The sequence below is a fragment of the Plecotus auritus genome (genome assembly GCF_963455305.1).
Source record: "Plecotus auritus genome assembly, chromosome: 5".
Classification (NCBI taxonomy): Eukaryota; Metazoa; Chordata; class Mammalia; order Chiroptera; family Vespertilionidae; genus Plecotus; species Plecotus auritus.
Window position 1 is genome coordinate 159220235 of NC_137776.1, and position 14289 is coordinate 159234523.

General features: G+C 47.3%; 1 protein-coding gene across 1 annotated transcript in view; it reads right to left on the reverse strand.

The window, feature by feature from the left end:
* GABBR2 (gamma-aminobutyric acid type B receptor subunit 2) overlaps positions 1-11477 on the reverse strand; it is a 339710-nt gene extending 328233 nt beyond the window's left edge. The window contains exon 1 of the mRNA XM_080668601.1: positions 11006-11477. Within this exon, the coding sequence (XP_080524727.1) occupies positions 11006-11329 (324 nt within the window). The 5' untranslated portion in view covers positions 11330-11477. The remainder of the gene's footprint in view (positions 1-11005) is intronic.
* Between the last annotated feature and the right edge of the window lie 2812 nt (positions 11478-14289).

Below are 14289 nucleotides of genomic sequence, written 5' to 3' on the forward strand. Positions count from 1 at the left end.
CAGAATCCCTGAAAGAATTCTGGGCATTCTCAGTAAAGCTTCAATGAATGGGTAGTCCTAGAAACAACGCGATTTAGATCGATTTAGATAATATAGTGAGCATTATAAGGATGGCTGTTGCTTTCAAAATCAGTTCTCTCTGAACAAAGTCAAGTGGATCATGAGCAGAGTACAAAAATATCATTTTCTCTCTTCCACCTCCTGACCCTGCATCTGAGAGAAGCAGTAATGTATCATTCCACAAAGTCCTTCATTGGCTACATTTTATCAGAATGGTGACTGATGATGTCCTTGCCAAGTTGCAGGAGAAGGGGGTCTGCTCCAGCCAGCAGCTGTGGAACGTGGGCACTGATGAAGACAGATGAATCCATTTACCCAGTATTTTGGATCTACCACTAATTTTCAAGATGACAATGACACTTTATCCTTCCAGCAATGTAGACAGTTACACACACACACACACACACACACACACACACACACACAGGGTCAGTAGAAAATTGGCAAAAGAATGCTCCAATCAGCCCCAATAGGTGTCACAACATTGCCTTTTATTCAAGCAAGAATTCTCAGACCCTCAAACTCCAGCTCATAACCAATTTACTCTTACTTTGTACACAATTCTAATCAACTTGGTCATCTCTCAGATTTAGGGTCCAAACTAAAACCATTCAGGAAGATGTTCACCTCCAGACTGAGTTTACCCAGTTCCTAAGTCAGTCCTAACCATGGAAGGATAAAGAGCAGAAGCTTCCAGCTCAAAAGCAGGGAATGGAATAAATCTTGCTCTTCGTGGGATCCAAGGCCCCTCTTCATTCACTATACCCAGACCTGTCACTAGATTGCCTGGTTCACCAAAGCTGATGACTTGAATTTATTCCTATCATGTCTACTAGGACCAGAGCCCAGACCAGCCTCTGTTGGCTCTCATACTCCCTAGAGGTGAAAGGGCATATTAGAACCTGATTCCTATGTCCACCAACTGCTGGTTAGAGCATTTGACAATAAAACGGTCTCCTAAAATCATAGTAGTTCTCAGACACTGAAAAGTATTTCTTTCTTTGGTTTTCATGTGTCTTAGAAGATGCTGTGCATGTTTGTCAGGGGAAAAGAAACTCACATCAGCTTTACACATAATTTTCTATTGGACCATCTCACATGTACCCTTTCCCCTTTGCACTCCACAGGCACAGGGCCCCCCAAAACACCAAAGAACAAATAAAGAATAAGCAGGAAGCTCACCTCACATGACTTGGCATAGGAAGCACTTCCTCAATTTGTTAAAATGACTTCCATTAACTATGTCCATAAATCCTCTTAGAACCTAAGAGCTAAAGTTCCAGGCTTTTAGATCTATTTGTTTGCTCAAAAATATTTATTGAGCACCTGCTCTGTGCTTGGCCCTGGGACAGTGCCGGGGAGCCACAACGGAGCCCAGTACCTGCCCTCTCGGTGCTTACAACAGAGCAGAGATCCTCAATTCATGCTGTGATCCACAGAGAGGAGCCAAGAATTCCCTGTGGTCTCAGCAACTAACCAGCACCAGAACCCAGACCACCGACCCCATATGGGGCTCACACTCACACAGCCTGGCACACCTGCTTGTACACAGAGAAAGGCATCTTACCAGCCTCAATGCACAGCATTGCATAAGCAGAGAGAATAAGAATAACATAAATGAACAGATGAATGCAGATGCTCATTGGGCAAACTATGCCATTTAATTTTCTCACCTTTCTAGAATCAAAATAAAAAACTAGGTAAGTGATAAGAAGTCACTTACATTTCACTCCATGACAACATAGGGAATGACCAAGCCATTACTTCCAGAAGGGGATGCATTCCCAGCATCTGCTGCTGCCCCTTCCATGGCTAGATCATACTACATGTAATGTTTTATGTCATGGCCACCTGTTTAGACAGTGAGCTCCCCAAGGGCGGATCTGTGTGTCATCCATCCCAGAACCTAGAACACGGACTGGCAGAAAGTTCTTTCAATCAGAGCATGAAGCATTAGGGTGCTGGAGCAGAAAAGGGTAGTACCTGCAGCAGCCATCTAGATGGGGCCACTCAGATCTTCTTTGAAGAGAGAACCTACAGGAGGAGTGCAGTCAGCTAACAGTCTTCAGCTGTAGCTTCAAGATCTTTCACAGCATTTAATTAAGCTAAGGACACAGTCTCCCCAGGCAGTCCTCAGCCAATGATGGAACTGGGCAGAGATTCTGGAGTCTGACTCTTTTGGTACAATATGAGAACCCTTTAATGGAATCTTTGCTCCAGTGCAGCCCATTGGGCTGGCCACGACTTTCTAAGAGCTCTTCCCACCCAACTCTCCTTTCTTTCCCCTTTCCTTTCACAGGTGTATGAACAGCTCTATATTGTTATCTGAGACTTTCCCTACCTCCTCTTTCACAGGAATTACCTCCCCCCAAGAACTCTGGCACTTCTAAATCCATCTTGGCATCACTTCCTGAAGGACCAGAATGACAGGTGTCCGTGGCATCCACATGCTCTTCTACATATCCCAGCCTCCTTTGAAATTAGGTTGACCAGTGACTGTTTCTGGTCAATGAAATAAGTGTAGAAACAATATGTTGCTACCAAGAAAGGATGGTTATAAATCCTGTGTGCCTTCCCCGTGGATTCTTCCATACCCCCATCTTCTTGAAGCCACAGATGGCTGAGTCACAGCACAAAATAGCCTGGATTCCAGCATTCCAACTTGGAGGAGAGCCACCCAGGAGGACTTCTGACACACACTGACTTTGGGTGAGTGACATATAAATTTTACTGTATTAAGCAGGAGAGATTTCAGGATTTGTTTGTTAACAATACATAGCCTAGTCCACCCTGACTAACAAAAGACATATAGCCTGTATATGATTTGTTTAGCACTTCTATTTGCATCGCTAACTTATACTTTCAGCTTGTTCATTTCCCTGCTGAGATTTTACATGTCTGGGTGAAGAAGTTGATGTTACTCTGTGCCCACAGGAAGGTAGGCCAAACACATGAAGAAGACTCCTTTAAAGTTAGAAAGCCAGAACTCTTAGCCCAATGTCAAGTACTAAACAGGCCCTAGTCTGTTAGTTGCACCTACCATCCCCATGAGTGCCTGGCTAAGTCTCAGAAACTGGTTGGGGACTGGCACAGCCAAGGGCATTGCCCTTGTACTAGGGAAACTCATGGGTTGGTGCTGATGGGAATATGCAGATGGTAACTACAGTTTGGCAGTCAAGTTAACCCTGATATATGACGTCACCTAAGTCCTGTGGTGATGGGGTGAAGAGGATAAAGACCCTAGGGAAGAAATCTGAAAAAAAAACATTCATTTTATGTGCTACTAATTAAAAATGCAAATTTTAATTTGTTCACTCATAGTTCAGTTTAGCAAACATTCACCGATGCCCACTGCATGTAAGATACTGGGGCATCAGACTGTCCCTGCTCTCACAGAGCTACAGTCCAGTAGGGGGAAAGAGACAAATATGGCTGTGCTACATGGCAGAGTGGAAGATGTGCTGGGAGATACACATTAATAAAGATCTCATGCTCAAATCCTCTTTCTCCAACACACCTCTCAGCAAACAGTGCTGGAAAACAAGATTTCAGATAACACTGCATTTACATCATGTTTCAAAGTTCTACATCCATTATATGTATTCCTTATGAGAGCCCTGTGAGGTCAGCGTAATTAACCCCATATAGTACAGGAATATGACAATGGTGACAATGTAGCAGTGAGTATTTACCAAGCACTCACAGTATACCAGGTATTGATTTGATGATTTGTTTGGATGGTCTCATTTGTTCCCCACCCACCTTACAAGGCAGTTAATAAATTAGATCCATTTTATAAATGAAGAAAGGGAGGCAAAGTGGCTTGCTCAAGGTCACCAAGCAGGTAAGTAGTAACCCACAGGGATATATGGAGCTCATGCAACAGACACTAGGAGCTAGGGGAGCTGAAGGCTCTGGAGTGGGAGTTGGCCATTCTATGCCCAGGATGCTCTCCTCATTCCCCTACAGTGCATTGATTGCAGGGATTGTCTTGCCTGCCAGATATACACCTCCCCCCCCCGCAATGGTTCCCTCTCTCCATTGTCCCTCCTGCCCTGTCAGGTCTCAGTGCTACCCATTCTCCACATCTCCTCACTGCCTCTCCACCTCTGTTCAAGCCTCTCCCTTCAACTACTATAATAGCTTTCTGGCTTCTTGGTCTCCAGGCTCATCTGTCTACCATCCAGCCTCTATATTCCTACCAGCCCTGATCATGTCACATTTATGTTCAAAAACCTCCCATGGCTCCTCACAGCTCCAGAATAAAGTCCAACCTTCACATGGCATTCAAGGCCTTGCACACCCACCACGAGGCTAACCTTTCCTCCACTCAGGTAAAAATATAACAAGTTAGTGATTCTCAACCACACCTCACACTTTGTTGCCTCTATCCTGTAATTTGGGTGGAACAATCTCCAATTCCCTGAGCCCCACTTCTCTGTGTTAACATTATATTCACCTTCCAGGGCTATCTTTACCTCTCATCCAGGAAGCTCTTGACTTAGATATTATCTTCCCTTTCTCTTAATGCCCCTGGCATCTATTGTTTCATTCTTGAATTCAGCATTTCCCAAGCGCCTGCCTTTGTGGTTATCTGATCAGACCCACCTGGCATCCACACCTCTTGAACAGCTTCTGATGTCCTTGGAGGAATCACCTGTTCTCCACTCTGTATTCATATAGTGGGGTGGAGCTGACCTCATCCATCCTTCCCCCAACCCCCTCCACCACCGCCCCCCCACACACCCGCCGCCAGCGGCATTGCCAACTGAAGAGGGTCTGCCCACTTGACACACAGCAGAGCCAAACACTGTACACTGAGTTTTGCAGTGGAGAAATTAAGGCAGTATATTGGCAGGGCCCAAGCCAGGAGGATGGGGAGCTAGTGTTCAAAATCTGAACTCCCTGATCATTTTTAGTCAAGCATTTTTAAAGGCAAAGATTCAGGGTTAGGGGTTAAGGGGTCATGGGCAAAGCTGACTGGTGTAAGCTTCAGTGTTTTCCTTAGTCTGATTAATTCAGTTCCTAATGTCTTCTTGTCTAGTGTCTTCATCAGTGTAGTTGGGTGATCTAACTGACTTGAAGAATCAAGATTCTGTAAGATATTTCATGACTGTGCATCACTGACGTTATTTTTAAAACAAAATGCAGCCGAAACCGGTTTGGCTCAGTGGATAGAGCGTCGGCCTGCGGACTGAGGGGTCCCGGGTTCGATTCCGGTCAAGGGCATGTACTTTGGTTGCGGGCACATCCCCGGTGGGAGGTGTGCAGGAGGCAGCTGATCGATGTTTCTCTCTCATCAATGTTTCTAGCTCTCTATCCCTCTCCCTTCCTCTCTGTAAAAATACCAATAAAATATATTTAAAAAAAAATTTAAAAAAATGCAGAATCTAAATGTTTTGTGACTATTGTTATGTTTAAGCCAGTGATTTTCAACCTTTTTCATTTCATGGCACACATAAACTAATACTAAAATTTGGTGGCACAACAAAAAATATATTTTTGCCAATCTGACAAAAAAAATAGGTATAATTTTGATTCATTCAACACCAAGCAACTATTGTTGTGTTGGCTATTTTAATTTTTGTATTTGACAATCTAAAGGAAAAGACACTGACTATGTAGTCAGTGCCTCTGACTAAATAGGTATTGCATGTTTTAAAAATTTCTGTGTCACACCAGTATGCCATGGCACACCACTTGAAAGTTGCTATTTTATGTCGTGCATGAACTTTATATAAATGGAATTATGCTGTAAAAAAAAGTTGCTGGTTTAAGCTATCATTGTTTTGTGTTTAGCTATATTTTTCTATTATCTCAAGAGAAGTGTATTTTTAAACATTTTTCCTAGAACTTGCTTTACAGGCAGGCCTCTAGGACATGACTACCATACTTAAATTTTTTACTATAAGTGACTAAAGTATTTTCTTAATGTTTGACTACAAGCTATGTAACAACTAAGATAATTAAAACATTTAGTTAAAGCCTATGCCTATATCTCTAGACTATATGATCTAATACCTAAAAGCATTTATTATTAACTGCCTGTTTCACTTCTATGAAAGGGTGGCAGCTGTCCCAGTCCCATCAGTGTCATGTGATTGGTTTGGGGATGGACATATGACCCAATTCAAGCCAATGAGAGTTGATCTTGGGATTTTTCCTGAAACACTTGGGAAACACACTTCTTACTGGAATTTCTAAACTGGAAATGTGTAAACTTGCAGCTGCTAGGGGCCATCTGTGCCACCACATGGGGAGAGCCTACTGGAGAGTGAAGCCATACACAGAAGAAATCAGAGCTAAGAGACAGAGAGAGATATTTTTTAAGATATCATTTTAGTTTCTGGATTCAGCCATGCCTGTGCACAGCCTACTCCAGGATTTTTCAGTCATCTGAACCAAATAAAGTTGGGTTTCTGTAACTTGTAAGAAGAATCCTAAGCAATACACCTACTAAGGGCCAGATACCATGATGGGCAGTGGGGTTGTAAGGTGTGAGCCCAATCCTAAAAGAGATCGTTTTCTATCTTTTTATTGCTAACAACAGCTCTATTGAACTATAATTTATATACCATAACATTCATTCTTTTAAAGTATATTAATCTATGGTTTTTAGTATATTTACAGAATTTTACAACCATCACCATGATCACTATCTTGCATTGAAAATGAGAAATATATCCTTACTCTTCTCCCCTACACAACAGCTCCCCTCTTGAGCCCAAGGCTGGGTTTTACTCCTTTCTGCAGAACCAGCAACTGCAGTAGGTACTCAATTAGTGCCTGTTAAGCTCTATTCAGACCTCCTTGAAAAACTCGGCCTCCATCCAACAGTTCTTTGAGTCCTTTCTAAAGAACAATGAATGAGAGGATAGTTGGCAAAGCCACTCAAGGAAAGGGACGTGATCACCAACCACTAGGTTTTCTCCGGTTTTCTAAGTCTATCCGTGCATCAGGGTAGACTTCCAGATCGAGATGCACACCTGGAATGTGCTCCTTTGGCTCCTAAACTTTTCCTAAGTTTATTACAGAATAATTTAAAATAGTAACCATTGGAAAAACATAAATCCAATAAGAAGGGAATGATTTAATACCTGTGCACCCAAAAGATAGAATAGTTAACAGCCACTAAAAATCATTTTAAAAAAGATGATTTGAGGATATGGAGAAATACCCATGATATAATGTAAACTGAATGAAACAAAATATGAAAGGGCACAAGTACATAAATTAGTAAATACCGGCCACTGGAAGGGAGTAATGCTAATTACTTTCTGTAGGTGAATTATGGGAAATTATTTTTTTTATGCTTCTCTATAATTTTCCATTTTCTAAAATGAACATTAATCAAATCAGAAAAGGTAATTTTTAAAAACTCATTTCTTGGTTAGTTATTTCATTAATGTGACTACCAAAGAGTGAGAAACAACCACATGAAGAACATTTCTGAGTCTTCTATAAAACTTAAAAAAAAAGACATTGTCCCTCAGAATCTTTTAATCCAACATGTAAGAAATATAATCCAGCATGTTACCTTTTTACTTTGACTGCCAGGAAGCTCAGAGGTAAAATTTAATACTCAAAAATGCAATAAGCATCCTAACCCAGGTTTATTGGTACAGCAATCTTAATGCTTCTAAAGGGTTTCTGATGCTTTCTTTTACCTATATTTTCAGTTGTCCAGTTTATGTTTTTATATATTCAACTCTTTCTTAGAATACATACAGAAATATTTGCTGAAGTGATTTGAGGTATCCCAGAGAAAAGAGGTCCTGACTAGCAGATTCTCTGTTGGGCTGTTTCATTTTTACGAACACATGTCACTGAATGGGGCTTTAAAGGTTCTGTCACTATTCTAATTACAGTAGAGGATCAACCCTGGATAAATGCATATAGAATGCTCCTTTACTGACACAAGCTGACCCAATGATCAGATCAACCCATTCCTTGCTAAATCTTTATCTCTTTGAATGCTGTGTGGACAAGGGTCCATCCTGGCTGTCCACAGTCTCTGGCCATTGACTGACAGCAAATGTCAGCAAAGCCAGCCAAAATCAGCTCACCGCATCCATCTTGTGTTCAAGTCTACAGACAAAAAGTGACACAGCCAGCAAGTGATTAGGGAGTAAACACAATCCACAAAGACAGCCCATCTGAATAAAACAGGTCCCAAACACTCTTCGGATGACTATAGATTTTGCTGCAATTACCCAGACCAATCCTTCTTTTACTTCAAGTCAGACAGAAAGTACCTCCACTTTACAGATGGGCCACTTTAAAAAATTAGGTATTATATCACCTGGGCATTCTATTCTCCCAACTGTGACACTTCATGGCAGGGGATAACATAATTATTTGATTATAAGCCAGAATTCTTTTTTTTTCTGGTGATAACTTCACTGACTCTTCATGAGATTTCAAAAGCAAGAAAACAAAATAGGCAGTCTTAATCTTTCTGTTGTGACCATTTTATCACACCTAATGTCTCAACATCTTACTTGTGAATTCATGCCAGAGGAAAACAAGAAAAGGGAGGCAGGAAACATTTATTTAGTGTTTACAGCATGCCAGACAGAGCACTGACTGCTGAGTCCATCAGCTCAAGGTATTTCCACTCTGGCCTGTTATCACCCTTAAGCATCACATCACCACCCCGCAGAGTACATAGAATAGTCCCACTTTCTCATATGTAGAAATCTAGGCTTAGAGAGAGTAAATGCTTTACTCAAAGTCACCCAGGGGTAAGATAACCTGTTTCTGACTAGGTCCAATCTACCCCAAAGCCTATGTTCTGTGCCCCTTCACAGAGAAAGAGATGCATCCTATTTGCACTAGACTGATACTACCCATTGTCCTCCTTCCCAATGCTTTCTACATATTCCCACGAACTGAAGAGCCTCCTAACTGTCTCATCCTCTTGACTCTGGGCCCTCTCACTCAGAAAGTCATCAAGACACACTTGAAAAATAAAATTCAAAGCTTCAACCCACACCCTGAAACCAAACACCCATCCCTTTACTGGCACAAACAGGCTAATATGAAATCTCGTTCAGGGAAGCTTTCTGAAGGGATAAACTGGTGATGAAAACATTATGCAGCTGACAATATTTGGTGATGATGCAAGCAGGGCTGCCTGTCTACAAACGTTTTTGTCTCCAAAGAACCAGTTCTCATGTGTCCCTTCATATATATATATATATATATATATATATATATATATATATATATATATATACACACACACACACACACACACACACACACACACACACACACACACATATACAGAAGCAACAGAGAAACAGTGCATGCCTCCGTGGAATTGCGTCGTCTTCTCCATTTAAGTGTGCAGGGCAAGTGCCCCAGAGAACTTTAAGTGTTCGGACAAAGATGAGGGCGATGGGAATGTCATTCAAAAATGATTTCACACGGGGTTAGCTCTGCACAGTCCGATCCCCCCACCCCACCCCTACCCCAGTTTGCATCCTCCTGGGAAAGAGGAAGCCTCTAGGCTTGCAGCAGCCTTTCCTCACCAACTGTCACCCGTTCCTTCACCTTTTATTTACAGCTCAGAGCAGGCTGGTTGGTCCGTGAAGGGAGGATGGCAGGGAGTAATATGCAATCCAGGTTTCTGCTCTTACTCCAGGGACCAAAAAGGAGCCAGACAGAGAAGAAAGCAGAGCCTGGGCTGCACGATCAGCGCGGCAGCGCGACTCTCCTCTTGGATGGGGTATGCACCTGGGCTCTAGCAGAAGCGCCCTGAGAGCACCAGGAAGCCGGGGTCAAGCCCAGCGCCCCGGCCAGGCTTGGCGCGGTGGAAGAGGCGCCAACCGAGCTTACTGCACAGGAAATCACTGCCCCCTTCAGGCCGCGTCTCAGACTCTGCGGTCGGAGCGTTGGGGGCTTCCTTAGTCGGGAAAAACTCGTAAACCCGACCTCGAGAGCGACGATCTCTCCTCCAAACACCTTCTGCGCACCTCACTCAGACCCCGAGCTGCAGTGAAGGTCCGTGCTGGGGCTTCAGCCGAAACCCAAGCCAAGGGGGTGAGAAGGGGGCTTGAGAGGGGAAGCTCTAGGCTATTCGGCTCCCCTGGGAGAAGGAGGCCGGGAGACCAAGACCGCTGCTGCACGTCAAGTCCCTGCTTCAAGTCTGTGCCCGGAGAAACTGTGCCTGCAGCCGCTGGGCCAACAGCAGCAGCGCAGCTGAACACCCCGCGCATCCGGGGCAAGACCTGCTCAGGGCACTCTGAGCAACTAACCCAAGGGGGGCGGGGGTTCTCCTTATAAAACTGCTCCGGCCACAGGCAGCACCGGCCACATCCGGGCGGCAGCGCTGCAGAACCGGAGGCCCCACACCTATCCGCACCGTGAGGACCAAGCGCCCAGCCCTGCTGCGCGCGCTGGCCCCTCGGGTCCCGGAGCCCTCCAGACCTCAGAGCATGGCTAGGCTCTCCTGGGGGCCCGCGAGCAGGACAATGGCCTCCCCAGCCCCAGGTGGCCCAGTTTGCAATCAATGCGCCAGTTCCTCCCACCTGGTACTCCACAGCCCCACCAGCGGGACCTGGACAGGGAAAACCAATGCAGGCCTTTTGGGGGATCCATTTCCCACCTTTCCCACTCCTTCTCTGGTTAAAGGAGATCCTAATCTTCTATCCTACACCACACACACATGCAATCCCGAAGGAGTGAGATGCTTAGCAAATCTTGGTCGCAGCTGTGCCAGCCAAGCCCGGTGGGACACCGGAGGGTGAGCACTGAGCACCAGTTGGCAATGTTCTTGGCAGGCACTGACGGGTCAATCAGGGCTTTGCCCAAGGACCAAAGCTTGCCTCTGTCCAACACTCCCCCCCCCCCACCACACACACACACACACACACACACACACACACACACACACCATTGCCCACTACAGCCCCGACGGCGCGGGCAGCCGGACACTCACCTCCGTGTCATAGAGCCGCAGGTCGAGGAAGTAGGGGCGCAGAAGCGACTCGTTTCGGATCTGCTCTATGGCCAATTCCACCGCGGGAAGTACGCCGCGCCCGATGCTGCCCTTGGCCACCTCCTTGGTGAGCGGCATGAGGCCCATGATGGAGAGCGGTGGGCTGCTGGGCGGCGGCCGGGGGGCGCCCCGCGCCCAGCCCCAGGCCCCTGGCGCCAGTGGTAGCAGCAGCGGCAGCAGCAGGAGCAGCAGCAGGCGCGCGGGCGGCGGCGGTGGCGGCGGTGGCGGCGGCCCGAGCTGTCCGAAGCTCCGCGGGGAAGCCATGCCGCGCCGCGGGCTGCGGGCGCTGGCTCACTCGGCCCGCATGGCCTGGCCCGGCCCGCCGCCCCGCGCCAAGCTCTCCCCGCGGCGCCCGCGCAATGGCGCCGGCCCCCGCTCCAGCTCAGGCTCCGGCTCGGCTCAGAACGGCCCCGGCGGCGGCAGCAGCGGCGCCCGTGACGGATCAATCACGCTGGGAAGGGGTGGGAGCGAGAGGAGTGCGGGAGGCGGGGAGTAAGCGAGCAAACGCGGAGAGGGGGGTCAGCGTCTCTGCGCGCGCCTCCCTACCGCACGGCCGCCCCGAACCGGGCCGCCTCCGCCCGCCCCCGTGCGCGTTCTGAGCCGCTCTCCCGCCGGGAGCCTCTCGACAGCAGCTCCTGGAGCGGGGCCGGGGGAGGGCGAGCGGCAGGAAACGCGGGAGGCGAAGGCGAGGCTGCTCAGCGAGGCTGCTCAGCGAGGCTCGGGCCGCCTCCGGGGACGAGGACAAGCCGTGCGCGCTTGGGAAGGGGGAGGCGCTGGCGCTGCGGCTGCGGCGGGGAGGGCTACCTTCCCAGCACACGCACACTCGCGCCCCCGACCCTCCGCTGCGCGGGTTGCCGCTGGCCGCCAGGGACCTGAACATGCGAGGACAGAAATCTGGGAACGAGAACTGGCCACCACCGCTTTCCCGAGCGCTTCCTGCAGCACCTGCACGGTGGTTTGGGACTGCTTCTCTGAGGTCTGGCTGGGAAGGGCGGCGAGTGCGCCAAGGAGACGTCTTAGGCACCTGCAGCCAGTGCTCTCCGCCTCTGCGCGGGTTCCCTGGGGTGGAGGAATGAGAGGGGAGGGCTGACCCGGCCCCGAGGGGCAGCCGAAGACGCTGCCACTGCCGGCGCTGGAACACCTCCTGGTACTCTGTGTCCCGCTGGCCCTTGGGGTCTTGGATGAGAGCGCCCCTCTTCCCCACCAGACGGAGAAGCCGCCCTTTGCCAAACCCAGGCAAGACTGGAGTCCTCACCTTGCCTGTGCTACCGCCCCCTCCAGGCATTTGACCTCCCCGCGTCCCCACTCTGAAAGGGCTCCGCCCTAAAATTCTCCCAGGGTGGGAGCACCGTTCTCAGGCCACAGCAGGTCCGGGGTCCACGCTCCGCAAGCCTTAGCCCTCTCTCTACCCGGTCTGCACTGGCTGCACTGGCTAACCTTAAGCAAAGCAGTCCTGTGATCTGATCTAGGGCCGTGCTCCCCATGTGTCTCTCCATACTTGAAGAATATAAATCGTGATCATGAAAATATAAAATCCCAAGAGGTTATTAATCAGGGAGACACAGTAGGTCATCAAATAAAAAAACACACCCTTGATCCTGAACCAAACATTGTGGGTGAAACTGATGACCTTGCAACAAGGTTGGGTGTTTAACCTTCCCAAACACTTAATACATGCCTTACAATCTAATCCTCACAACAGCCCTCTGCATTACTAGTGAGTATTGCTTATCATCCTCACTTTACAGGTGAATGCCCTGAGGTTTCACAGTTTGTCAAAGTACACAGAGCTACCTAGGGAGGACTGGAACCCAGAGCCAACAGAAGCTCTCTACATAGTGCAGTGGGAAAGAGGTTGGGAAACAGCTTCCCCAGCAGGCAGGAGGGACAATGCCCTGACTTTGGATTGTTCTGGACCTCATTTCCCTCAGGCATGTGCTGAAGGAATTGGACCAGACTATGTCTACAAACTTGCTCTTCTGCAATGAGGCAGGACGGGGCAACCCTGAATTACAAGATAGGTTCTCAGGAAACATGAAGGAGAAGGGAGGCTGAGCTTAACTCCTGGAGAATACCTTGGACAGCTCCGGGGGAAACTGGCCAAATTCTTCCTGCCCTAATTCCTCTTTCTAGGCTTCTGCAGACACCACCTCACTGGCTAAGTGGAGCGTTTTCTTCTCTCCAAGCTGGAAGGTTTGCCTGGGCAGAGCTCACCTGAGCATCTCCACCAAAAACAAACAAACAAACAAAAATCCATAGGACAATGTAATCTCCAGATGCTTACTCAGCTGGTGTCTCATTTGACGTCACAGATATCCTCTGGGCATAAGCTTCTGGCATCTGCCATTCCTCAACCTTTCAGCTCAGGTTTCTGAATGAGCATTTTTACTTTTTTTCTTTTATTTCCTTAGTTATTTATGTTTTCCTTGTAATTTGTACCAATATAGAGAATCTGCTGACACCTCCATCTGGGAATAAGTTGAAAGCTAGAACTTTGCTTGACATTTACTAAGTGGTTGAAGGCCCTGATGGGCAACCTGCCTTTCCTGTCCTCTGTCTCCACTTATGAGGTGTCCAGGCCCCAATACACATGGCCTGGGACCAGCACAGACCCTAGGAGCACCAGACTCTCCATCAGCCTGGTTTCAGGCCAAGCTCTGATCTCATGCCCCACTTCTGATGTCTGGGCATCCCTCTGGCTCACAGATCCCACCCTGGCCTGTGTTCCAGTTTGAGTAACTGGATCCTTGGTGTGCTTCCTGGTGATGAGTTCCTGCCTCAGCCACCAGCCTCAAGTCCATATTCCTCTAGAGCAGTGGTTCTCAACCTTTCTAATGCCACGACCCTTTAATACAGTTCCTCCTGTTGTGGTGACCCCCAACCATAAAATAATTTTCATTGCTACTTCATAACTGTAATTTTGCTACTGTTATGAACTGTAATGTAAATATCTGTGTTTTCCGATGGTCTTAGGTTCTACAGCAGCGGTTCCCAACCTGTGGGTCGCCAGCCTTTTGCTTTATGATAATCATTTGTTCCTGCAACAAATGTTTTACAATGTCTACTATGTGCTGGGCAGTATCCTAGGAGCTGAGGACACAGGAATAAATAAGCCAAACTAAAATCCTGTTCTCATAAAATTTAAAATCTAGTGGGAGACAATAAACAGAAATAAGCATAAGATATTTTATGTCAGTTTATGAACAATAATAAAGCAGGAAAGA